General features: G+C 44.7%; 4 protein-coding genes across 4 annotated transcripts in view; 1 reads left to right on the top strand and 3 right to left on the bottom strand.

Moving 5' to 3' along the window:
- Positions 1-5,074, bottom strand: LOC119397098 (sorting nexin-12). The gene is made up of 4 exons (XM_037664539.2): positions 4,801-5,074; positions 4,641-4,736; positions 4,353-4,477; positions 1-207 (listed from the first exon to the last, which is right to left on the bottom strand). The coding sequence occupies exons 1-4, from the start codon at positions 4,972-4,974 to the stop codon at positions 102-104; spliced, it is 501 nt and encodes a 166-aa protein (XP_037520467.1). The 5' UTR covers positions 4,975-5,074; the 3' UTR covers positions 1-101.
- Positions 5,075-7,107: 2,033 nt separating this feature from the next.
- Positions 7,108-9,261, bottom strand: LOC119397097 (integrator complex subunit 11-like). The gene is given in 3 exon segments (XM_037664538.2): positions 7,108-8,053; positions 8,055-8,519; positions 8,521-9,261. Coding segments are annotated over 3 exon segments (1,764 nt in total). The 5' UTR covers positions 9,079-9,261; the 3' UTR covers positions 7,108-7,312.
- An 846-nt stretch (positions 9,262-10,107) lies between these two features.
- On the top strand, positions 10,108-20,143 carry LOC119397096 (ectonucleotide pyrophosphatase/phosphodiesterase family member 5). Its single transcript, XM_037664537.2, has 3 exons — positions 10,108-11,431; positions 14,906-15,133; positions 16,259-20,143. The coding sequence occupies exons 1-3, from the start codon at positions 10,438-10,440 to the stop codon at positions 16,372-16,374; spliced, it is 1,338 nt and encodes a 445-aa protein (XP_037520465.1). The 5' UTR covers positions 10,108-10,437; the 3' UTR covers positions 16,375-20,143.
- The window catches only part of LOC119397092 (leucine-rich repeat serine/threonine-protein kinase 1), a 140,557-nt gene continuing 134,389 nt past the window's right edge, over positions 19,882-26,049 (bottom strand). The window contains exon 24 of the mRNA XM_037664533.2: positions 19,882-25,622. Within this exon, the coding sequence (XP_037520461.2) occupies positions 25,216-25,622 (407 nt within the window). The 3' untranslated portion in view covers positions 19,882-25,215. The remainder of the gene's footprint in view (positions 25,623-26,049) is intronic.

Here is a 26,049-nt window from a genome sequence, read left to right as displayed (position 1 = left end):
TCAAAGAGAAAAAGGCCAGCTTTATTACATAACATACATATACTCGTATATATATATATATATATTTATAAAGACACGTCAAACAGTCTTATCAATCAACCTCACGTGTTGCGAATCTTTCCGGGGACGTAGTTGCGGTCAATCACTGGTTCCTGCAGAAACATGTGCAGGCAGCGCTCATTCTGGGCTAATGGATGTCCAGCAACCCTGCAAAAAGCCATCAAGAAACATAGCAATGGTCACGTAAGCAGAAAAGTTAAATATGCCGACCTTAAAGAGACACTAAAGTAAAGCAAAAAAGTTGGACGCTTGCACTTCGCCTTCAAGAGTAGAACATGATAGCATAATTGGGCTCTGTGCGCCATCCATCACCTTCTGAATCGCTAGGCTGGCTTAGCTTCTCACTGGACACAGTGCTGTGAAGAAAGGAACGTCTGTGCATGTAACATAGGCCGTTTCAAACTATCCTAAAATGCCTACTGCGAATAGAGTAGCAAAATGTTCGCTACAGCATAATTCTTCCTTTTGTGAACTAAGTACCCACTACGCGTCCGTAAGGCAACGCACACACCTGCACACTTTGTTGATGCTGAAACTGAGGATTAAATATCCCTGTGTGCCTTGTAAATTGTGGGCCTTTGAACCAACCACGCTTCTGCCGTGCAATATTACACGCGTTAAAGAGACTCCTCGTACTATACAGCATTCGTATAGGGAAACAGTTTCAAGCAGTGGCGCGGCTCTGTGGCAGAGCAGCTGCTTGCCACGCAGATGTCCTGGGTCCAATTCACACTTGAAGCAGATTTTTCTTAGTCATTTATTATCTATTTCAGACTTTCACTCACGGACAACACTAATATTTCGCTCACAACCAACGATCTTGACACTAACACCGAAATTTCTGCAAAACGAGCTCCGATGCTATCGTGTTAATAAGTTACTTTAGATTGATAAATTATACTCTGAAAACTCTACTGTAATAAATTTCACCACCATCGGTTGAGAAATCAATCTAAGATGGTGAATCAATGTCAAAAGTTTCACTTTTAAATTTCCCGTCGAAATCTCAGATGGTGACATCACGGATTTCAAGGTTTCTTTTAGTATTTTGGCCACATTGGCTCAACGAAATTTCCTGAAACTTGGTATGTTGAGTCTCTGGCTACCTAGGAAACAATGTGCTTCATTTTTACCAATTAGGAACTATGTAGGCCCTAGTAGACGCCTATCAAAATCTAACATCTAGGCGACTGCTGCGGGAACTTCAACTGTGATGTCGCCACCAGCATTTTTCCTTTGTGCGCTTTCTCGCTTACCAAGAGTCTTCTCGCAGCAAGTGTGGCGTTTTTGGTATCGTGTAATCGTTTAATTTACTAACACAAGAAAAATTATTTTTCTCTTTAGTGTCCCTTTAACGAGAAGCAGTGCACATGATGAGGTCAAGTTCATCGTCCTTTCAAAAGGCCACAACTTTTCAAGTTCAATTTTGCTGCTTCAAACTTTACAAGTGCATTAAAAGCAACTTTTACGGTTGCATGAGCAAGTCTTACTTGAAATACTGTTGACTTCCTTTCATTAAATACCAAGAGGACTGATGAAAGTGACAATTATCTGGCATATTTATTTCAATATGTGCTTAATTTGAAGAATTTCCATGGTCCCTTATATTATATTGTAAACTAGAGGATATAATATGAAGTGGCAGCCTGTATTTGCCCAGTTAATCGAAAGATTTTGGATGCAATGTGGCTATTGCCAATCCTGGTTTCACTGCAATATCAGGGAAACCGCAGCACTTTGGATTCACAGGGCAATGCCATGTAGCAGTGTTGATTGCTAGGTAAACCAAACAAGCCTCGTTGCTGCCAGTGCAAAAGAAAAAGTGTATGGTGCACTTCGCGCACAGTGGAAATGCGTGCCTGCAGGAGATGTGCTTCAAAGCAACACAGTGGTCATATGTCATGACGTGACCATTCGCCCATTATTTTTGGAAAAGAAAAAAAATAAAGGCCAGTCTAACAGAATTCACATGAATGCACATTTCAGATGCTCTGGCAACTTGTGCACCAATTCTGTTGGCAGAGTCATTGCCTGCTACACTTGCTTTAAAAGCAATTGAAAACTAAGGGTCATGTTTTCCAGACAGCATACATCCCAAGTTCCATCAGACAGGCATTTATTATTGCTTTCCTTTCACAATAAGAATGGGCCAAATGATTGCATTGTGCACGAGACATGCCCGCACGTGACTGCTGCATTGGTGTGCAGCAAGTCTTTTCCTGCAGATATGCATTGCAGTATTTTTTCTTTTTTTTTTTTGTGCTGGTAGCAACAAGGAAGGTGTGCTTCACCTATCAATTAACAACGCTGTGTGGCATTGCCATGTGGTTTATTTTCAATTTACACGAGGTTTATTTACAATACACACTTAGCATCTGCACCAGTCACTTGATGACAGTACTCTGTCACCATTATGATGCAGCTGTCAGCCATTTCATGAAGTAATAAATTCCCAATCACCACTAATACACTAGAAACTGAGTGAGCTGACATAAGTTCACTCAATCACAAATTATCCAAGACATGGCGCAAATGAAAGACATTCGAATAAAAAAAAAAATAGCTCGAGAGTCAAGTAAGGAGACAGACTTTTTTCCATGCTTTGCAGTTTCAATGTTCTGAGCAATCAGCCTGAAGTGCTTGCCACTTTCAAGTAATTTGACTGGTGTTTAGTGACCAGCGAGATGCCTTGACTAATGTTTATACGTGCTGCTATTGCCCAGCCTCGCACAACCAAACGAGATATCTGTGGAGTGTAAATGCAGGAGTACTTTTCCATATTGGAGTACTGATTGATTAATTCGCTTGCTTGACAAGTTATGGTATTCTAAAGCAGTCAATGTGTCTGCAACCTCTCCGCAAGAGACTATGTATTTAAATGACAGCTATCTCTTTTCGACATTATCTGCAAACAAGGAAGCAATTTGCTTTTCGTAAATGTCAATCATCTCATTAAAACTACGTCTGCGTCAACAATAACTCACACCTTGATCTTGCCACCATGCTGAACTATCATCAAGCTCCCGACTATTCCTGGCAAGTGTTGTCATAGTCGGGATGACTAAAATGCACATAAATAATCATATGCTTGCATTAACTGCGAGGAAGCTGCCACGAAAATACACATTATGTCCACCAGTATCCTAATCGATGCAGCTGCCAGAGTGTCATGAGCAACTTCAGAGACAAAATCCAAGGTATGAAATAATCATGTTCAGAACCGTAACAGTTCCAAGTGCTTGTGGCTTCTACGTTTACAATTTGGTGTATATATCTTGCCACTAACAGGATACAATAAAATGTCATGTGTATGAAACAAGGGTGGTGGTGGATCTTATGCTAAGAAATTTCCAAGATCTCAATACGAGAGCAATTTCCTAATACCAAAAACTTTTACATATTTTGGAAAACAAAAGTGGGAATGCCAAATGGCTCCATAAGAATACTCCGCTGCTTAATGACGCTTAATGACCTGTGGTCTGTACCGGTCTTGTGGGCCACAAAATGGGGTGATGATGCAGAGTTAGGGGCATATTCTATGATAAAACTCATTTCTGGATTTGAAATAAGTGTGTAAGTGGGGTTGAAATAGAACCCAATATTGGGATTTACAAAAAAAAAAAATACAAGTAACTATGATTATATCTACATGATGTGTACTAGTGCAAAGTGCCCTGAAGAAAACGTGTAGCCTATAGACTATTTGGCCAGAATAAATATTTGCACTGAAGCAGAATTGCAAATCTTGCGATTTGTCTGTTCATCGTTGTTAGCCATGAAGTTGTATGAATACTTTATGTTTTTTGTGTTTTTTTTTTGTCTTAACACATGGCAAACGAAGGTGAAGGTTGCTTTTGAAATCGGAGATAGTAAGAGTAACTGCAATGTAGCAGCAATGACCTAGTTCCTCAGCAAACCATAGGAAGTAGGCCAAGCTGATAAGACTGTGGTATCACCATACACAGAATTAAAGGGATGATGCTAAAAGCACGGTCACAAGAACCACTTAGCATGCCATATAATGCTAGCAAAGGGCCAGCTGTACGAACTGCCAAGTCGAAGGTACGGCATAACGAACCTGCCAGTTCACAATGCAGTGAACGATGATAGTGTGTGGGCGTGTGTGTACTAGCGCTACTAATTGCCCATTGGTAAGCCAACAAATGACGCCGCTTCGAAGCTTCCGGCTTGCTAGTACGCGGTATCTGTGATAAACCGAGGGGGGCGGGAATCCTCGGCCATTCCGAGGGCGCGCGGAGAGAAAAAAAAGAAAAATGAAACCCCCCACTCACTTGTTGATGAACAGCTCGAGCCCCTTCTTGCGCTCTTCAATAAACTCCTCATCGAAGATACCTTCGTCGCTCCGAAAGGGAAGCTGCCGTTTCCACGCTTTGCCCGGTAGCGGGGGTACGACGATCTGCGCACAACATAGAATCAATGCGACAGTCACAACGATTCCATGCTTCTGATGCACAGTACAGGCATGCGAGGCGGGGAAAAAGACCGCATTCTTCAACTCGTCACCCGAACCAGACCGGTGTGACCCACGGGGGCAAATGGTCGCCTATCGGCATTCGCACCTTGCTGTCGCGCTCCAGCTCGCTCCTTAGCCACTCGAAGTCGCTGTAGCGTCGCCGCACGGTCGATTCCTTGTTCTTGAAAACAGGAAGGTTGGTCTGCAAACGAGAACGACTGTTGAAGCGTGAGGCCTAATCGCCGTGGGGCGTTTCTGCTGCTCACCCTCATGCGGACCTCGTAGTCGGTGTACCGCTTTCTTGCGACGCCATGCGTCATCGGGTTGCCGACGTCGATCTCCAGGTAGTTGGCCGGCGGCGCGTACGCATCGTCGAGGGTTTGCTTCTTGGTCTGCAGTCGCTTCGTAGCATCCTGCGGCGGTGCTGTGTCAGTCGCCATCGCACCCACCGTGCGCGGCAACAACCACTACTGCGGGGCTCTGCTGTTTCCACTAGTGCGCTGCCGGGTGGGCAAGCACAGAGCACGCACACGTCTCGCAATACGCGTACTGTGCGTACGCTCTAGAAACTTCCCCAGATGTCGCTCGAGTAGCGTGCACCATCCTGTTACAGTAGACATCGGCCTCTTGGCGCCGCCACAGGCGCCCTGCGAGACAGATTGCTCTAGCGGCTTTGCCATAGAGTTTCACAATAGTACAGCGAACTAGAAGTGGGGACTCTTCTAGTACACTGTAATAAAAGTAAATATTGTAGGAAATTCTAGGCCTTTGCTACCATGCTCTAAGGCTATATGTATGCATTAAAAAAGAAGAGTGAGAGTGAAGCTTACATGAGATAAAGACCTAACCGTTTATGTTGGTAACTGAAACAACCGAGATGACTGAAATAGTTTTTTTTTTTTTGTACTGGCCCATCAAATTGGACAGCAGATACAACTACTGCGAATCACTACTCAACTCATTTTTGAAAGGCTGCACATTGCATTTAGTCTGTACTTACTCAGTGGTTAACAGTAACCACAAATTTTTCATTTAGCGCAGTGCAGAATGGTCACTATTGTTCCGGTTGAATAAAGGAGAGGTTTCGTGTTTCACAAATCTTTGCATATGTCGCAGAAAAATGTATTACAAATGCTGATATCATAGCAGGCTTTCGTATGGTTCTATGGTGATTAGTTTGGAAAATAAAAGACCTGTATTAAAAAACATTCGATAGAGTCACGCTCCTGTTGCGCCTTGTTCTAGTACACTTGTTGAGAAGTGAAACCGCTACTCGCCTCTTTTGTGAAATCTATAGCTGATAGTTTAGCTCATAGTATTCCCTTCATTGTTTTAGACTGAAGATATCCGATCAGTAGCGCTGATAGTTGGGCGAGTTGGTAAGGGTTCATGATTATGAAACGACGCAACGAAAGGACATGCACGAATGCTTCTTCATAGTCAGTATTGAGTCTCCTTTCGTTGTGTCATTTCATAATCATGAAGATCTCCGAGACGCACAAACTTAGAAGGGTGGGAGATAGGGTTGTTTGGCATATTCCTTATGGTAAAGAGGTGCATAGTGCAAAGTACAGACAGCAGGAACAACGTCGTCCCTGTTGCCCTATTTCACTTCTTTGTACACAGAATTGTACTGCGAAGTCTAATCCTTTCACTAAAGTGTACTCTCTTTGTAATCTCGTACAGATTGAGAAAGTTTTGCTCTCCCGTGACTTAGGCTGGGTTGTGTAATTTGGCAGACCCCATCTAAAGTCACTGTCTGCAGCAAATGCTCACCATCTACTGTGATTGTGTCCAACTACAAAGGCCACACAAGAGGAGGTGCTAAGAGGTGCTACAACATACAGACCATTCACCAAAACATGAACTACTATTACTTTTGGAAAAGTTTCATTGGCCACTTATGCCCTTTCTCAATAGGAAGCCCTGAACGCATTTAAATAACACATGCCATGTAGCAATGTATAGCCATAAATGTGTTAAGTGTTAGCTTAGAATGTGATCGTTAAGTTTTTCACGACCACACAATTTACGAAGTTATCACATTTTTCTTCATTACACCAACACTATTTGAAGGTCAATGCCATGTGCATCTTTCTACTAATTGTGCTGTGCTTGTCTTGCCATTTATATACATATATATGCTGCAGATGGCCACTTCAGATCTGTGTTACTAGTTTTCAATAATTTACGGCTCAAGAAAAATTTTAATGCACCTGTGTTTGGTGGCCTCTGGCTATTACAACTAAAAAATGAAATTTGGTCAACCCGCTCTGCAGTCTAAAAATAGTGCTTAGACAGAAATTGACATAGACAGACATAGATGTTAACAGTAAGTCCGGTACAGTGGTCAGGGCTTGTGGTGTCAACATTCGTACCAATGCACATCCATCACCAAGTAAAGAGCATTAGAATACAAAGAGAGATGGATTTGCTAAAAAAACTAAACGCAAATGTCGGTAGTGCTCAGCCGGTAAAAAGTGACATGCTTCAAGTACTTTGCAAAAGATAGTCTGCGGGCTGACTTGTCGCTGCAGTCATCAACACTAAAAAGAAACGACAAATTCATGTATTTTGCACAAACTCACGTATCAATGAAAATTATATCATTGGAAATAAAAAGAAAGGGGAACAAGAATAACTCAGTCGCATGATCACTGGTAGAATAAATACGTAAGTAAAAGTCAACAAATATACACAATCTGACAATCAAATCGGGTCTCTTCCACGCAGCGATAACCAGATTCACATGCAGCCAGTTTCTGTTCATCTGAAACCTCACACTGCAGCCATCTCCTGAACCAGACTGAGGAGGTGGCTTCCCAGGTCTTCATCTTGCAGAGTCCACGACACACATATTGCTCTGCTCGCCGCATCATCTTCTTGTCCACCAACTTTGACCAATGCCGAGGCAACAGCAATAGAGCCATCGGGCAGCAGTTGCACACCTGGCAGCCGATCCCTCAGTCGGGTATACAGTGCATCAGCCACTGCAGCTCTTGGAGAGGCCACAGTAGTGGTAAATCGTATCTGGTGGCTCGTCAAACCAAGTTCCTGCATGGCCTGTCTAGAGTCCAGTAGCCGCACTCCGCGATCGTGCATCACAAGAGCTCCATGGATAAGCTTGGGCCGCTTGCTGTCCGAGCCAAGCGCATGCTTGAGCAATGGCACCGCTACATCAATGGGCACCGTGTCAGGCGTCTCGATGACCACAGTCTCGCCGTTAGCCGGCATAGAGCAGTCGATGGCAAACTCTTGCCGGATCTTTTTGCGCAAGAAATCCATCTTTCCTGCTTCGCCATGGACGAGAAGCACGTTGGCGGGCTCGCACTGCTGGATGAGTTGCATAATGCCCTTAGCGTCGGCATGTGCACTGAAGGACATGTACTGCACAGACATCTTCACCTCGACAACCTGTCGATTATCCAGCTCTACTTTGCGCGCGCCACTGAGAATCTTGTGGCCCACGGTGCCAGCTACACAATATCCTGGCATGATGACCATATTTGCTTCGAAAGGGAGCCCATTTCTTGAATATTTGTAGCGAGAGCCCAGCATGCAACATCCCAGGCGTGGCAAACACTACCATGGGCCCTGGGTTGTCGATGAAGGCTCGATCGAAGGGCTTAATGTGCTTGAAGTCAAACATGTTTCGCTGCACGAAGGTCTTGCGGATTTTCTGGTTTGTCCACGTGATGAACATCTTGTAGTAGTTGGTAGCCTTTTCGGTGAGGCCAACGGCGAAGTAGATTGGAACCCGAAGGTTCATGCGGTCCCAGTACGTTTCAAGCAGGATGCAAAGTTCCTGGGCCCGACCCAGAGCAAACACAGGTATGAGCACCTTACCGCCTTTATCAATGCAGTCGTGTACTTTGGTCAAAAAGTCGCGCTCACGGCAACGCTTCGAGTCGCGGATAGTGGTGGCGTACGTCGATTCGGTGATGAGCAGGTCTGGCCGGCACTTGTCCAACCACGCTGCACCAAGGATGCCGGTCGGGGGTCATGTTGTAATCGCCGGTGTAGACCACCGATTGGGAGCCCACTCGAATGCGGAACATTGCTGCTCCCAATACGTGTCCGGCGTAGTACGCTTTTATCTCCAGCTCATCGTCCACTTGAACAGCCTGATGCAGGTTCACAGCTACCACCTTGCGCATGCAGTCGCGGATCATGGCAGATGTGAAGAAGTTCGTCTCGCCCTTGCGGTCCACAGTGATCTTACGGAAGTCTTCGAGCAAGATGGGACAGATCGCCTTAGTCGGGTGCGTCATGTAAACGGGACCCGAATACCCCACCATTTCCGTCATGTAAGGCAGGGCACCGCAATGGTCCAAGTGGAAGTGACTGATGATGACACAGTCTAGGTGCTCGTTGAGCGGACCCTCTTGCGTGATGTAGCTGAAGTCTGGAAACCGTCGCTCGTCATTGAAGCCCATGTGCATGCCGCAGTCCAGCATCACATTTTTGCCGCCGATGCTGAGTAGAATACAACTGCGTCCCACGTCCTGTCCAGCACCCAGAGGAGTGACACTGATTTGAGGCATCTTCACCGGCGTTGTACGCTAACTTCGCTGCTTTACACTGGTTTTACGGCGTACAACCACATCCACACGAGAGATGGGTTAACATTTAAATTGCCTTTCCGCTAGCACTAAATGCCGCGGTACGAGTGCGTTTGTCAGGTTCACGTTGCTTGAGCGCCTGTGAGAAACCTTCGGTGCCTTCGGCCATGCGTTCATGCGTGTCACAGCAACAAACAATAGTGGCGAATTGGACTGCCAGTAGCGAGAGAGAGACAAAATTGTGGAATTGCGGTGTTAGAGGAGTGTTATCGTCCGGCGCGCCACAACGGCGCTTAGTGAAACTTTAGCGTCTTCAATACCAGCGCCTCCTCTAGAAAGATGCCTGCGACGTCGCACGGTTTCCCATGGGGACGGGAGGTTCCTCGTAGTTCAGTGCTTTTTCCGCAAGAAGCGCTCGCAGCTGACACTACTACTTCCGCTGGATTCGGAAGTGACGCCATCGCAGCCGGCGGCACGACCGCTTGGCCGCTTTGGCAAGCATTGCCTCCGGGATGGCCGTAGGCAGTGCTTTAATCTCAGAGGCTGCAAGGTTTAAAGCGACCGCCGCAGCGAGCGCTCGCAGCCGACACTGTTTGGGGGAGCGGAGGAGGAGAGAACAGGAGAGGGCCGGGAACCAGCTCTTCGGCTCACGTCGCAGGCATCTTTCTAGAGGAGGCATTGTCAATACTATCATGTGGCGATACTTCGTATGCTAAATAAGAGTCATTTGATATAAAAGACAGCAAATTTCTACATAAATAAGCAAGTTGAACTGCAGTTAGCGTTTTACTTGCGCAAACTTCAATCGTCGATGAAGTGAGCTGGCAAAGCCCTGTACTACGAGTCACTGTGGTTAAAGCCTTAAGACTTTGACAAAAATAAGGTTAAAGAACCAAAAACACATAATTTTGATTGTGTTTTCGGCTATTATTGTTTTGAGAGGTCATGCCGCGAGAATCCGTCGATAAAACATCGCTGCCTGGACCATTCCGCGCATTATCTGGTAACGCTGGTTGGCGCGGAAAAAGCACAACAAAAACAAAAAAGCATGCCGCTTGCGGTAGGAACCAACAACAACGAAAGTAGCTGCTACGCTCTGGAAAAACCTCGGCCGTCCGTGCAGTTGCGCATGCCTAGGCAAGTACGGAAAAAATGAGCGTATTTTCGCGGGCAACAGACTGTGTCAGGGACGCAGCTGCCGCATCTGAAGGCGCGTTCACCGTGACCAGGGAGCCGAGAGGAATGCAACGTCAAATATGAGAGCCGACACAGTTGTAGCATTCTCAACTACGGAATATCACATCCGTTCGGCGACAGGTGACATCGGAAGCTGCCATCGAAATGCTCTCCGTGTTGTTGACGTGCTGCGCGCTCTGGGTGTGCGCCCACAGCAGCTCCCCACCGCTGCTGCTGGTTCTGTCTCTCGACGGGTTTTGGTACAAGTACCGCTCTCTCTACAAAACGCCGCACATCGACCGGTTGGCCACAGAAGGCGTGCAGGCCGAGTACCTGCGCAACGCGTACGTGACCAAGACGCTTCCCAACCACTTTACCATCGCTACTGGCCTTTACGAAGAGAGTCACGGTATCGTCGGTAACGCTATGTTCGATCCAGTGCTCAACGACACCTTCGACGAGTCGAGCCGCGATCCCAGGTGGTGGGACAACGGTCACTCCCTGCCCATCTGGGCGGCGAATCAACTGCACGGCGGCCGTAGCGGCAGTATGATGTGGCCCGGTGGCGACGTGGCGATTCACGGCGTCTCCGCGCACTACGCGCAGAGCTACGACCCGTCGTTGAACTTCAGCGAGCGCGTGGACCGCGTCGTCAGTTGGTTCCTGCATCCGAAGGAACCGGCAAACTGCGTCTTTTTCTACTACGAAGAGCCGGACGCGACGGGCCACGAACACGGCCCAATGTCTCCCGTCACCGGTGCTCGCGTAGAACAAGTCGACGCCCTGGTGGGAGAACTTGTGGCGGCGCTGAAGCGAGCCAAACTGTGGGAACGCATGCACCTGATCGTGGTGAGCGATCACGGTATGGCGCCCGTGACGAGGGTATCCGCGTTGGACGAAGTGCTGCCGCCGGACTCCTTCCGTGCGTACGGCACCAGTCCCGTGTGGAACATACTTCCGGCGCAGGGCCGCGAGCACGAAGTGTACACGAAGCTGCAAGAGGCGGCCGCGCGACTCCACATACGAGTGTACAGGTCCAACGAGATTCCGCCCGAGTACCACTACCGAAACAACGTACGCATCCTCCCCATCCTGGCGGAAGCCGAACCAGGATGGGACTTGGTAATCTCCAAGAAGTCGGAGAGAGAGAATCGCACCTGTAAGCACTGTCTGAACCCTAAGGCTTATGAAATAGATTCATCATTGTATTTAGCAAAGGGCCATCTCAAGCTTGTGCGGTGTGCTGTACACATTTCAATGTTAACACACTTGCAGACACGAGGAGGGAAACGACAGAAGTGCAAGGTCGCAGTGATAATGTAAGGCTATTCTGTGCTGTCATCTCCTGTCTTCTGTGTTGAGTCCTTTTGCACTACCAATCGTGAACACCTGCCCAGTATTTCATATTTTATATGTTAGGATGTCTCACATTGTAGCTAAAGTTACATCAACACAAAATTCCGACATGAATGTGTCCACAAAGGATGTGCGTTGCCTGAAGATCGCATTTGATGGAACATGCTAGCAGCAACAACAAAAACTGCAGTAGATTCTTGTAGCGTAGCATGAGGCTATGAAGAATGCAGCACAGAAATGACAGCATTGTTTTATGTTCCATTCTCAAATGTGATCTCAATGTTCAGCTCGCTTTCCAATTACATTAAGGAGACTGACAGCCATGTATGCGACCATAGTGTTAAGTGGAAAATATTTCCAATAGAAAGTTTAGCTAGTTGGCTGTCATTTTGCTTGTTTTTTGCAGCTCTCTTCTGGTGCTTTTTTGCGTCTTCCTGCATGGCTGTTGAAAATTACTTACTGGGACAAAGAATCCTTAAAGGGGCACTGCAACACTTTTTCAGCATGGTCAGAAAACGTTGCCAATCGGTAGTCGAGGCTCCTGAGAACACGCGAGCCAAACATTATAAGCGCAGCACGTCGCATGAAATTTGCAATGAATTTTCAAAGTCAGCTAGAAATCGCTCCCTCTTCTCTCTTCAAATGATGCCATATACCCAAATTGCTGCGCCATTTATAATCAAAGTCCGTGGCCGTTGGCTGATTTGAGCATCGTGAGCTGCATATACCTCATAATCATATCGTGGTTTTGGAACGTAAAACCGCACATGTAATTATTACTACCATCATCCTTATTATGTATTATTATTAAATTTCATATATCAGTAGTTAAATTATCTTGAATTAATTATTGTGTCGTCATGTGGACGAACAAGAAGTACGTTTCAATTCACCTGAATCACAAGAAACATACAAGATACGTGCAAGTCCAAGATATATATATATATATATATGTATAAAACGTACCTGCGACGTTAATGCACGTTACCGCACGACATTGACGTTCGGATCATTTATGGACGAAGAGACGTTCCTGGTTCACAGGGTAGTTACTGTGGCCGCTGCAGGATGCCGCCACATGCCTGCGCGCACGCTCGCAATCACACTGAAAGTGAGCCACGCATTCGAAGAAAAAACGAAAAGTGCTGAAGGTCATGACGTGTGCTGATGAAGGGACGCATCTTGCCTCTTGTCATCCCTCTTTCTGTGTATCTTTCAGCGCGCTCGCTGGTGCAAAAGGAGAGAGAAAGCACTTAAAGTGTGCGGCAAACCCCTGTAACTCAGCTCGTACTTGACGGATTCTAAAAATTTTCCGGCAGTCAATTCATGAGGCAATAAGCTCTTTTGATGAAGCCATTGGACGATTACTTCGAAAAGTGTTGCAGGGCCCCTTTAACGTAGAGCAGCAACAGTGTAGAATATACTTTGCATGTTTTCAACATCCTCTTGCACAACGGCAGCGAAGTTATTTGCAGTAACCATTGTGGGAACACAGCTGTAATGTCTCTGTGCAGATTGCTGAATCAAACATTCTTTTATTGCAGTTCAACAAGGCAATATATTAGCTTAGTTTTGAACCAGTCTATATTCGTTTGCATAACAAAGAATTTTGGGAAAGTCATGTTTTTATGATACCTCAATAGCACTGTTTGAGCTGCATTAAAACATTTGAAAAAAAAAGATAATGGTACACAACTATTTGCAAAAATACATATATACTGTGGAAGCAAACATCAGAAACATTATGTCATAAGTACCTTTCCACTGCACCCACTCATGGGCGTTCATGGGTGTTCATGGCACCCATGAACAGCGACTCTCTTTGCATGCCACTGCAATGAAATGTAACTTTCGCAGTTTCAGCAGTTGTACCGTATAGGTCTTCCACCATCTGATAACTATTTGATGGTTACAAATTTCAAATGCTTACTAGTATATTGTACTACTATACCTGCCTCCTAATGTGGCTTATTTAGGACTGCATTAGCTGTGCGACCACTTCTAGAATGACGGTGAGCATATGTGCAGTTGTAAAGTACAACTTCAGGCAATACATAGATGAAAAGTTTCAGAGATCAGCAAAGTTAAATCAAAAACAGCTTTTTTTTGATATAGCAACAAAAAATGTTGACCCTTTGCGGTCCGTAACTTTTACCCACCTTCTGTTCGTTCCAGTCCGAAACTAAACAAAGCAAAGCTCAAGTAAAAGAAGTTGGGCATAGTGCAGTGAGAAAACACGCATGTGAATCAGCGACGAAAGAGCTTGTTCAGCAGTGCCTGACAATGAACTGCTGCGGCTGTGTTGCGTTGTTGGGAGGGGCCCGACAGTTGCGTTGTTGGGAGGGGCCCGACAATAGACCGCAAAGGGTTAGTGTTGTGTTCTACTGCGGTTCATAAAAAATCACTGTTTCTTTCGGTTCAGTATAGGTTCGATACGCTGGTATGACAGGCTTTTCACTTGAGATTTCAACCAGGATTACAGTGAGGTTATTGTGCACTTTAAGATGAATGTGTTAGCACTGTGACAAAAACACCACAGAGGCAGTTCATGTGGGTGCCACTCAGTTCAGAGTAGCTTGCTGAAAAGGAAACCAAAAGGACACCCTGTCTACTAAGTTAGTAGCTGGGTGTCCTCTTAAATAGGTCCTTAGTAGGGGTGCACAAATAGTGATTTTTGAGACAGAGCTGAATATGAATCGAATGAGATAAAATTGAATATCATACTTTTAGAATAGTTTTCGAATACTGAACAGCCATTTTCACAGTTAATACAAAACAATAGTCACCTTCTAACATTTTTAATTTCAGAATTACTGTCACAAATGGAGCGTCTGAAACAGATAAGCATATTCCTTACATTCACAGAACTCTTGAGAGAGTACAGACAATTGTTGTCTAGCTGGCAAAGTCTGGCTTCTCAAGTGATGTACCCCTCTGCAATATGCAAGCACTCACGTTTTACGCCTGCACTGTGCCCACAGAAACAAAATCTATCGTACTTGTGCACCAGCTTTGTGTTTATCAGGCACAGTTGACGTATTGAAGTAATCATAAACTATTCAAAAAACATTCGTATTCACGAAAAGTGTCTGTTGAATTCGAAGAATCAAATGCAACACGTGATCTGATATTCGAAATTTGCAAATATTCGCATTCCTTTAAGGGTGCTGTCGTTTGGGTTCTCGAAGGTTTCTTTGTGTGCTGGTCATGGTGTCATTAGTAAGACTGCTGCATTTGAGGACCGTGTGTTAACGTACCTGCCCAAAATTGCTTCCAGATGGAAACCACGGCTATCGTCCCAGCCTAGACTGGATGCACCCACTGTTTGTGGCTCGGGGCCCAGCACTGAGAAAAGGCCAGCACGTAGGTCCACTGGCAAGTGTGCACCTCTATCCGCTCATGGGTCACCTGCTAGGCTTGCCGTCATGGCCGTCCAATGGGTCCTTGCACGCTGTGCGACACTTGTTCCAGCCGGCACCTAGCAACCTACCCTTACTGCTGGCTGGTGCGTACTTCATTCTCAGTGCTCAAGAATAGGTTGACAGTGTCCATGTGCGTCACCCACAATAACTTATGCCTTTATAAGGATTTGTTGAACTCTGTTTGCCACATATGTTTGCCCATATTTGTACAGTAGACCCTTGTTAAATGGAACCTGAAGGGACCAGGAAATTATGTTCTTTTTAACAGAAGTTCCGTTTGCTGAAATAGGAACAGGAGTGTGGAATTCAAGTATGAAGCCAATCAAATATGAGGCAGCTATTCCATTTAGACAGAAATTCCGTTTCAGAGATTTCCATTTACTGAGAGGCTACTGTACAGTGTAAGCAATACATTGCCTCACATAAACGTGGGCACCAGGCTGCAAATGTCAGGACTGATACATACGTTCTAGGTGAGGCACACTTGTTTCAGAGATGTTTACACTTTTTCTTCATGCTTTTGCTCTGGCAAGAATACACAACGAGCGTGTAATGAAATGCGTAAAATACAAAGAACTCCTGTCACTTATGATTGCTTGAAATTGTAAGGTAGAGCTTGACTTAAAGCATAATTAAAGAAGTGTGAATGTCAATGTTATCAAGCTTCTGAGTGGCGCTTGTATGAGCTGTCATCACAAGCTTGTGTAGACGTAGAATGCAAAGTCCTGCAACTGGCAAACCAGTACTATTCGTACTAAGTTGAAGTGAGCCGTTGCCGAGTTGTTTCAACTTGGTATGAATACGTAGTATCAATAAAAAGCTAACTCATATCGCAGGACGGGATAAAACGATTCAGTCAGCTGTGTTGAAAGAGGGTGTGGGAAAACCGATTCAAATTCCAATGGTTTTCGGAATGTGGCGGAACCTGAGTGAATCGGTGATATTTACATTCACCTAAAACACTTCATATTGGGTTGATTCAACTGAATGCATGGACATCCGTTTTCTTCCCCTCCTGAGCGAGTTGCGTACAATGCGCCAATCCTGACTGTCTCACTGTTACTGCAACCGCATTCTACAAGATTGCACCCTAGAATCGGAAGCAGTGGAAAAAAAAAAAAAACTTAAATGTATAGCATGAACTTATGCAGAAATCATGCAAGTTTCTTTTCGTCCCTGCCCTTTTTTCTTCTCACTCCTTTACACAGCTGCCAGCGTGTTCCTGTGTACGACTGTGGGTCTAGTGGCGCTGGTGGTTTGTGGCCAGCCACACAGCAATTCCAGCCAAGAAGACGAGGAGCCCTTGCTGCTGCTTTCCGCCTGAGGCTACCCAGCCCCGGCGCATGTCTAGTCCGGCAACAATTCGTTGTTGCCAGCGTAGTCTCTTACAAGGCGGGGCGTGGCACTTAAAACAATGTTCGATCACCTGTGAAATCCGGTGAAATTCGACGCGATTTGTTACGGCAGCGTTAGAACTCTGATAGGTCTCCTTGAGGATGCTCTTGCACGCTGTTGGAGTTACCAGGTTCGCTCGAGTTATGAACATTTCGAACATTGAATGGCGTAGCACGCGTGATCCTCTCTTCTGTTAGCTGTTCAATGTCCAAGATGATCATATAAGCATAAATACCGACATTTATACGACATGTACAAAGAATCGAAGTTGACTGTGGCCGGTTACCCGATTGCATAAATTATTTATTTAAATAAGCTGGCAAGGGCGGAATGAGCAAAGCCAGCAATTTTTATTGCCACGTCCCTCCTCTTTGTATGGCTTGCATCCACTACATTATTTCTCGCAGGAGTGGTTTGATTACTTGAGTTGCCTTTGTGCTGTCACTACAACGAATGTTCCTGTCTATTATGGCACTAATTCCTCGCAACTTTAGCTGAGGGTAGAATCGGAAAGGAGAGAGAGAAAAGAAGGGCATTGGTAAAGGGAAGAGTTGTCTTACCTGATAAAGAGATTGATTGAGTGTTGGACTACTGAGCTAACTTAGCCAGCACAGGCTGATTGAGAAAGCCTTACATGTCTAAGAGGACAGACTGATTTTATGGAGCACGGTGTGTGTTTATGTGTATGATGTTCACTGTGAAGGTAAATGTCTTGTTGAATATTCAAGTTAAAGAGCCCCTCACCTGGTTTAGGCATTTAAAACAAGAGAGGCATGGTGTGTATAACATTCAGTGGCAATTGTGTCTGCAAAGTATGAATCACCTATATGGGGTGATAGCAGTCATGTTCTTCGTGGAGCTCCTTGAAACGCCACTGACCATAGCACGCGACTTCGGTTTTTCATCCAATCTTGCGCATGCAATGCTAAGCGTACGCCGAGCAAAATAGAAAGACAAGGAAAAAGAATCAGGCGAGGCACATCATGTGAACATGCAGTCACTAGTAGCGGCAAAAGGAGAGCGTCTGCTTTGGAAGTGAAGTTCATGTCCTGGAAGTACAGTAACCGGACAGTTCAATTTCTTCCAACTTGTTCAATAATGAACCGGTTCGAAAGAGTCTTTTCGGTAAAACACAACCCATACAGCATATTACACCTTGTGAGGGGCTCTTCAACTGAAGAATGTGGCTGGTACAGTGTGTTAGGCTCTCATCTGTCTGTGGAGCACTTCTCTGCTCGCTTCGACGTCATGTTTAGCTGCTACTGCTGTTGGAATAATAGTGCAGTGTTTCCATTACAGTGGATTACACTGCATGTGCTGGCCTCGGATACAGCACGAGCGTCGGCGACAGGCAGCTCTAGTGTAGCGCACGTCGTAGAGACCTGCTTACATATCTGTCCCAGCACTACAGCATTATCTGTGTTCATTTTACTGAATGGTACAGTTCAATATGTTTCTCTGTACACTCCAGCGCACTTTTTCGTATACCGCAGCTCTTCGCTCGGTGTCTAGCTGTTGACTTACACAGATTTCCTTTCAACTTGACAGCTTACTGCTTGCTATCTTGCAGTAAGCTACCTGATTATACGTTCTTAAGTTTGCTCAACCTTTGTTCGTTTACTTTTTGAACGAAATCTCTGATGTCGTGCATTGCTCACAGCTTTCCTAATTAACGGGAGTCACGGGTCTTACTACTAAAAGAGATCTCAGGCTCATGCCTGTCTTTCGGTGTGTTGTGCCTCTTTTTTCAGAACAGCAGTGTTGCACACGAGACGAGTGATTGTAAAGCTGCTCAAGCTTGCCATCGTCACCCCTGGCATTGTGATGGCTTCTTGAAAAAAAAAAAAAGAAGAAGGAGGGGTTGTGATAAAGTTAAGGCATGAGTGATGGCAGTGATGTGAGACTAAGAGGCTGTTCAAGATGCGTAGATCCAAGAGGCATTATAAGATGCGGGATGTGAGGATGAAACAGCTTTAACTGGGCTCGCCTGCCGTTTTTTAATATGTGGTGGGCTGTCCCAACTAACTGCATGGTGTGTGTTAAATGACTGAACACTGTTGGTCTGTGTTGGTGTGCGTGAAAATTGTTTTAAATAACCAGTTTTTCGAAAGAAGTGGCCGATAAAACTCACTGTAATCAAAGTATATAATCTCATTACATTGAACTGAACTTGGTCCTCACAGCCACACTTCATTCGAGCTGACAATACTCGAAATCGATGTTACCAACGAAACTAGCGAACAGATCCACCGATCTTCAATGCTGTATTTCTCCTTCAGTCGTATGAAAACGGCTTGTTTTTTTGAACACGTGCACACATGTGATCGCTAGCCTTGCCTGAAATGATGTCTCTCTTAAACCTGTACTTTGTTTTTGCGATGCACATTTGCAGAGTATAGGGGTTTCAGTGCAACTTATTGCCCAATTACGGACAGATTGCACTTTTAAACTTCACTTTTGTGTTCTTTACTTTTAGGAAGGACTCTTCATTTTAGCATTTTTTCTAACCACTTTTTGGTAGACAGCAATGGTTGCACTGGTTTGATGCACCCAAATATTGTGCACATGAATGCAAGTTGATCGAGTGCTGAAGCACTGATTTGAAAGGGCCATGCCGTCGGTGAGCTTTCAAGTGAATCTTGTTTCTTTATTAACAAACTGTCGCTGCGAAAAACTTTGCGAGGGCTTGTGAACAGCACTATGACATTACATCACATATGCATACTGCGAATGGTATGTCCGTACTAGTAATTTCTTCTTTTTATTGTCAGTATGCTTATTCGCATATCTACGTGCTTTAACGTAAGCACTTTTTACTCTTACAAACAAGGCAGTTCACAGCGTGTAAAATCTTCCTTGCGGCAGAGAATGGCAGGGATAGTGCCAGTATAGCAGTTTCAGCTGCAGCAATGAGCTGCATGGAAGAAAAAAATGTTGGAGCTCTGAATTTAAGTCTGGAATCGTTGCATACTCCCTATTCGGAGTGCTCTGTACTCCAAAACAGCACTGCTGCATACTTCTGTTTTGGATCATTTAATACGGCATTGCAAAACATAGTCTATGAAGTGTATGCTCCAGTGCTATACGTTATTTTATGCCATGGCCCTTTCAATAAGGAACCTCGATACCCAAAACTTAGAAATGCTCGAAATATTATTAAAGCAACTTCTCGCTGTTGTGTTTGTTAAGTTTTTGGTTGTGACCTGTTCAGATATGTATTTTTGAAAGTTTCGTTTAAGGAATAGATTTTAGTGGTTATAGAGGCATTGCAAGTGCACAAAAGCATGGTTTATGTTGCCGTTTTCCTAACCGCTTGTTTAGTTTTCAGAGTCTCCTAGCAAACCTGTGGTGTAATTAAGAACTCTAATCTATATATATGTAACTATCTGTTGTTAGCAGCGATGGATACATAAGTTGCCAGTACATTTTCTCTACATAGAGGGCATCAGATTTTATTTTTTTCAACAAGGCATGCTTGCTGGGATACCATGTAGAGTTTTTATACAGTTGCACTTTTTTGCTCATCCGTTGAAATTGTATTTGTTATTTTATGAACATACAACAATAGATTATCATTTTACAGTGTTGTGATATTTATTAAGAGGACTTGAATGTGAACTTAAAGATGGCTTCGGCCATAAAATAATTGTTCATGGCATTCACATCATTGTTTTGTGCACAGAATAAAATTTTTGACTTGAACTTGGTGTCCAAGTTGAAATTTTTAGCAGCACACATACTTTTCTTTCTTATTTTGTGGAGGCAAAGTTCAGCATACATATATGTATACATTGATTTCAAGTCGCAAAGGAACTGAAATATAATACATATGCTTCAGACATTTTGTAAGATCTTCAGGCAAAGTTTAGGCAACACAATGTTTTTAAGCTAATAACATCTTAACATCTTGCTTCAAGCAGAGATTCTCTTTGCTTGTCTTGAACACATTCTACATAAGCTTACAAATGCATTAACACAGGTTGCCCTTTGAGAAGGCCCTCTTTAAAGACAGGTTTTCGTGCAAAAATTAGGCGGAAACCTGCTCCTACTGTCAGTGAAAGCTGTCAGTATGATCATCTTATACACTGTGGGAATGGCAGAACGCACACGATCCTTAATAGGAAGAAAGTAATTTGTAGACAGCTGTCATGTGAGCAGTGTTTTTGGCAGGAGGTGGTCAGCCATAGATAAGGCTTTGTTAGCTTGAAGTGACGAGAAATTGTCAAACGAGGATACTTGCTGGAGCCAACATTTTGACAAGAGGCACCTGCCTTTTCCTTGTTGAAGTGTCGGCTGCAACAATAGTCCTTGTTTGATGATTTCTCATCGCTTGAAGGCTTCGTACCTCTTCTATCGTAATTTGGAACATTAATGCACTAAATGAGGTACCAACATGGAAGAAACTACTACAAGCTCTAATCATAAACTGCTCTTCATCCATGTTCTGTAACAGCAACAGTTGAGATTACAGAACATCAACTTCGTGTCACCGATTCTGTCACCACAAATTTATTACACATCAGTTTAACACTGAAATGCAGCTGCTGAATTGTTTTCGAATCTTCCCAAGGAGTTCAAAATATTCAAAACTTGAGCTTGTTGGTGTAGAATTGCAATTGACCAGCATGAAATCACGACGAGGACAAGAAGGAAGAATACACAACAGCGCTGCGGTGTGTTCTTCCTTCTTGTCCTCGTTGTGATTGAGTGCTGGTAGGTTGCAATCCGCCTTTTTCACGACGCCCCGGCGAAATGCACTCTCCCTTGGTGGAAAAATCTTGAAACGTCTCATTATCTCGGAGGCTTTGCTTCCGGCAATACTGGTTGTCCTGGCTCCTACCAAACCCGTACCAAAACGGCAGAGGGCAGCACAGGAAAATGAAAGAGGCGGATTGAAATTCTCAAGGATCAAGCAGTTTGCACTAGACAAGCATGCAGTAGTCAACTAGGGCTTTGCAGCTAGAGTGCTACATAGTTTCTGAAGTACATGTATGCCAAAGAACCCCAATTCAAAGAGCTACAATGCCAAAAAATTCTAAGAACCACTTCACGAGAACAAACGTTATCTCACTGTAAAGGAATTTTGCGACGTAAACCTGGAGTTGAAGCGCCTAAATTGGTAATACGTAATGTAGCGAGCATACTTTGGACCATGTTAAGATCAATTTGCATTCCATCATTTCCACAGTGCTTGGCATCTTTTCCCTGCGCCAATTATTTATGCGATGATTTATATGCTAGTATGATTTATGCGAAATTCTGCAATTATAATACGCTGAGATTAGACGCACCATTGGCAGCAGGATGCAAGAATGTTCATGTGCTTAGACTTTACTTCACATTGGATGCTAAAAATTAGCCTGGTGCCTGCTACCATTGCATCTCTCATAACCCACGTTGCTTAGCAATATGAACACAACACCCTCCTCTGTGGCTTAGCAGGTTTTTGGCTGTGGTGGCCACATTTCAATGGGGTGAATAGCAAAAATATACCTTGTGTATCAACTGCACGGTAAATAACGACAGGTGGTCGAAATTAATCTAAAGTTCTCCACCACGGTGCTTCTCATAATCATATTATGGTTCGGCATGCAAAGAATTCAAGAATTTAGTCTAATCTTAGCAATCAATCCATAAAGATTTCTTGTCACTGCTTGTGCATTTTCTTACTGATATACATGACAAAGCTACTTCTCTAATGTTCTTTTCACTTTGATCGACTTTTCCCTGAAGTCAATGTCAACATCGGCATAGTTAAATTAAGTCTGTGGAGGGACAGTTCCATCGTTGTCTAGCAAGCCTGCCCTGCACTGGCAGGTTCCAAAGTTATGATACTTGATCTAACTGCTTCCGATAACTTTATTATTATGTTCCTCAACTAGAAGATATTTTTATTGCATTGCCCATTATGTAGGCGGTGCAACTCTACTTTCTGTTGAATCTTTACTGGAAACATCTATACATGCCTGATAACTAATTCACGCAGCTGCACATTTGTTGTTCACTGCTATACCTATAAATTTCTTCTCATAGCATAGAGTGATTATAAAGAGTAGCATTTTTCTTTTTATTTTAGCACTAGTTCTGTTCAATCCAATAACAATGGTGTTCATTCCTTGGCCTACACATGTGACCACATACGTATCTAGGACTCCAACATCTCGTGCAATTCAGCGCCGTAATGCTGGGAAAATGAAGTGTTTCAGGGCCCTTTAATGTGTACACTACCAGGCCGCACTCCCAGCCCAATAATTTGTCACATAAATTGTTGAGGCATGAAGATTGTTCTGTTCTGCTCACAGGGCAAAATATGTGATTGAGGCAAAAGAGCTGCACCTTACGAGAAAACAAACAGAAAGAGAGTGTCATATATATACAACAAAATGGAGCACGGTTCATTTGTTCTAGGCCAAGATCTAGCACTTCCTGGCATGATCACAGCATATACGGGCCGGCCCAAACAAACGCTCTGGATCGTTGAACATGCCGAGAGCCGTTTCCGCAGCTTTTGCAGTGCGATATTGCAACCAGGTTGAGGGAACTATCCTGCTCAAATGTGAACTATTAATACCCGAGGTACATTAAACAATTTGTGTGATAACTGCGTACAGACCATAATTACTGAAAAGCTTTCTAGTTGAATTTTTAGACAGCGTGTTACAGGACTTGTGAAATTCAAGTCAGCCAAAATACTTAGCATAACCATTAGCACCAATACACAAAAAAAATGGATTAGACTAGTGAAACACGTTGCTGTTCAACTGTTTCTTTTTTTACTCTGCTGTGAGAAACTTCAGCGCAGTAATACGGTATATATAACTTGCACATCAGTACGCTTGAGCAGCACTGTTTCCAACGTCTTGTTGCAAGATTGCTTTCTGGCTAGCTGCACGTGAGCTTCTACAGATGTTCAACTAGTCTAGAGACTTTGTCGGCTGCCCATCACACGCACACTAAAAAAAAGCATTCATGACCCTGCTCAGGAATGGCAGGTCTCCGCTGCCATGGTCCATTTGCAACAGTGTAAATTGTCAACTGCACAAAGCGAACAACTCAAAAAACGACTTCTCAACGTGCCACCCACACGTTTCACATTCACCGTCAGCTCGTTTGGGTCTCGGAGTCCTTCGACCAGCAGTGATCACAGCTTTTGGATGGTACGAACACACATGCCAAAGTCTCAAGCATGTGGTTTGCAGGTGGCATGTGTGTGTGTGCGGCCCACGAGACCCCACACCCTCAATGTGTTCGACCTTTCTCCCTTCACTTCAGTAAACCACAGATCTATCTATCTACAATAACTATCTCATCCCTCCACTGGACATGCCACACAACAGCCTGTGGGGAAGTCTGTACAATGTGTGCAGCCTGGTGCATGATGCAAGCTGAGACCCCAGCAGTACTCTCTCATAAAGACAAGCTTTGTTGAAAGTAATTTCCCAGTGACACGACCAGTGCAAGAACATTTGTAGAGTTGCTTATGAACACAGCACAGTCCTGTTACAAGGTGAACTGCCAATGAGATAGAAATATTTCCCATGATGACTTCAGGTTGGCCTTAAAGCGAGTCTACTGCATAAAATGGCATCATCTGCAACGGCACTGACCAACCAAGTAAGTGCACTTTTGCAGAATACTTCCAGCAAGACTGAGATTGAGGTTACTCGTTTGTCTCTCGTGTGTGTTGTTATGCCCTCAGAAACAATCAAACCTACCAGGAAAAAAAAACAAGGGGTGAATAATGAATAATCTTGACTGCTGTCACCGTGCCGATTGCAGTCCCCGACAGTGCTCTTACTTGCTTGGTCAGCAATACCAATTTAACCTACACGTTGCACCAGGCAGCACTTGCTTGGCTTGATCACTGACGTCGTCACAAGACCCGTGTTGACCTAGTGGCCAAAAGAGAACCAATAATAAAACACCCTTTCAGATAAATGTCTGCAAAATAAATAGTTTCTAAAGCGAGCAAACTCCACAAAGCTATTGCGCCATAACAGTCTAGTCTCTGCAGGCACAACACAACACAGCGGTATCACGCGCTCTGTGGTCATGCGAATTAAACAGCTGCTCGGGGAGGCGAGGAATCTTGTGGCAGAAGATGCCTGCGAAAACTGCCAACGTGCGTTGATACAACTGCCTCTGTCATCTTGTAGCCAGAGCTCCAAAATCCAATGCTTTTTTTTTCATCTGTAGTTAGCAGTAAAAATATAGGGCTGGACGCTGTTGTGCCACTAATGGAATGCACATTTGTACCCATCCAATCGGCACAATGCTTTCCTTGAGCTTCTTTACCACAGACAGCTGAACATCCACTTCGTAGGGTTCAGCATATCCCCACAATCTTCCTGCCATCAACGACTTGCAGCAATGCCACTGGTGGTGAGCACGTCAAGTGTTTTCCCGAAACCCAGGAGCATACGATGGGCTTTCACATTAGATGCGTGCGAGTTCTTCCCAGTACATTGTAGTTCATGAAATGGAAATCCAGCACTGTAGTCTTCTGCACACAGATCCAACACGAAATTCTCGCAGTATTTCAAGAAAACATGTTGTCGCGGTGTAGTTCATTCAGCCAGTGGCACGCAACCTAAATTCGAATGTAACTTTGTGCCGGACTCTTGCACACATATACAACGTGTCTAGCACCGTCATCCCATCACAGTAAACCAAGAAGCAAGGTGCAGTTTCCTTTAAGTAGTTCAGCTAGTGCAGGCAAATCGAAAATACGGAGAATCTAGCGAGGAGCTGGAAGAGACGGAAAGCGGCACTACGGAAGCACCCATCCATCCGTGCACCACAAGAGAGCGCAGAGCTGACTGGCTTCTCCAGTGGTTGCGCTAGGCAGGAAGCGAGCCAGCAGGCTGCGATAGCCTCTCCCCAGGGCGGCTACACGTTCGCCCAGCGACAGCACGGCGTCGACTGGCTCTTCGAAGGGCCGGAAGACGGTGAGGGGCCTCAGGGCAGTTGCCTCGGCTACCACCAGGCAGCCCCAGGCAGTGCCCACGTACAGAGCACCACTGGCGTAGGCCATGGCCGTCACCTGGCAACGGCCACGGCTAAGGTGCTCCTCTATGCTCATGGACAGCAGGCTCTCGGAGCAGGGTGCAAGCTTGGAACAATCCAGCCGGTGCAGAAGGGTGCGCGAACTGCATTCCCATTGGTACACCACGCAACCTGCATCGACAGCAGCATGTATGGTTAAACTAACTGCCTGTGCCGGCCACTGCAGGCTGAGCAATGGTGTAGTTTACTGTTGAGAAGAAACTGTGGCTTGACCTTGTTCGTAAGATAATACATAGTCAAACAGCTTTATCACGGAGTGCTCGGGACCTTCAAAACACTTTGTTGCACAGATCACCTTATTCTTAAAGATTATGCACTGCAATGCTCAAAAAATATAACCAGGACATAAAGAATCCTCTGTTATAGAGGCCATATCATTGTAAATGCATGCCACTGAATATATAGTGGCAGGAAATAAACAATCAGAGAAATGTGCACTAAGTGCTTAATATAATAGTACACAATAGCTGGTTCTTGAGATGAAGTATGCCCTTTGGAGTGCCTATTTATGATAAAAAATCTTCACCGTGTTTAGGGT

This window comes from Rhipicephalus sanguineus, chromosome 6, assembly GCF_013339695.2.
Source record: "Rhipicephalus sanguineus isolate Rsan-2018 chromosome 6, BIME_Rsan_1.4, whole genome shotgun sequence".
NCBI classification, from domain to species: Eukaryota; Metazoa; Arthropoda; class Arachnida; order Ixodida; family Ixodidae; genus Rhipicephalus; species Rhipicephalus sanguineus.
The sequence above is the reverse complement of the archived record's forward strand: the minus strand, read 5'-3'. Positions and strand labels throughout refer to the sequence as shown.

Excerpts from the sequence above, each read along its gene's own strand:
- LOC119397098 (XM_037664539.2), bottom strand. The coding sequence starts at position 4,974 with ATGGCGACTGACACAGCACCGCCGCAGGATGCTACGAAGCGACTGCAG. Across the intron at positions 4,737-4,800 it reads ACTACGAGGTCCGCATGAGG|ACCAACCTTCCTGTTTTCAA; the intron begins GTGAGCAGCAGA and ends TCTCGTTTGCAG. Across the intron at positions 208-4,352 it reads CTCGAGCTGTTCATCAACAA|GGTTGCTGGACATCCATTAG; the intron begins GTGAGTGGGGGG and ends GGCTTTTTGCAG.
- LOC119397096 (XM_037664537.2), top strand. The coding sequence starts at position 10,438 with ATGCTCTCCGTGTTGTTGACGTGCTGCGCGCTCTGGGTGTGCGCCCAC. Across the intron at positions 11,432-14,905 it reads GGAGAGAGAGAATCGCACCT|ATGGAAACCACGGCTATCGT; the intron begins GTAAGCACTGTC and ends AATTGCTTCCAG. Across the intron at positions 15,134-16,258 it reads CCTACCCTTACTGCTGGCTG|CTGCCAGCGTGTTCCTGTGT; the intron begins GTGCGTACTTCA and ends TCCTTTACACAG.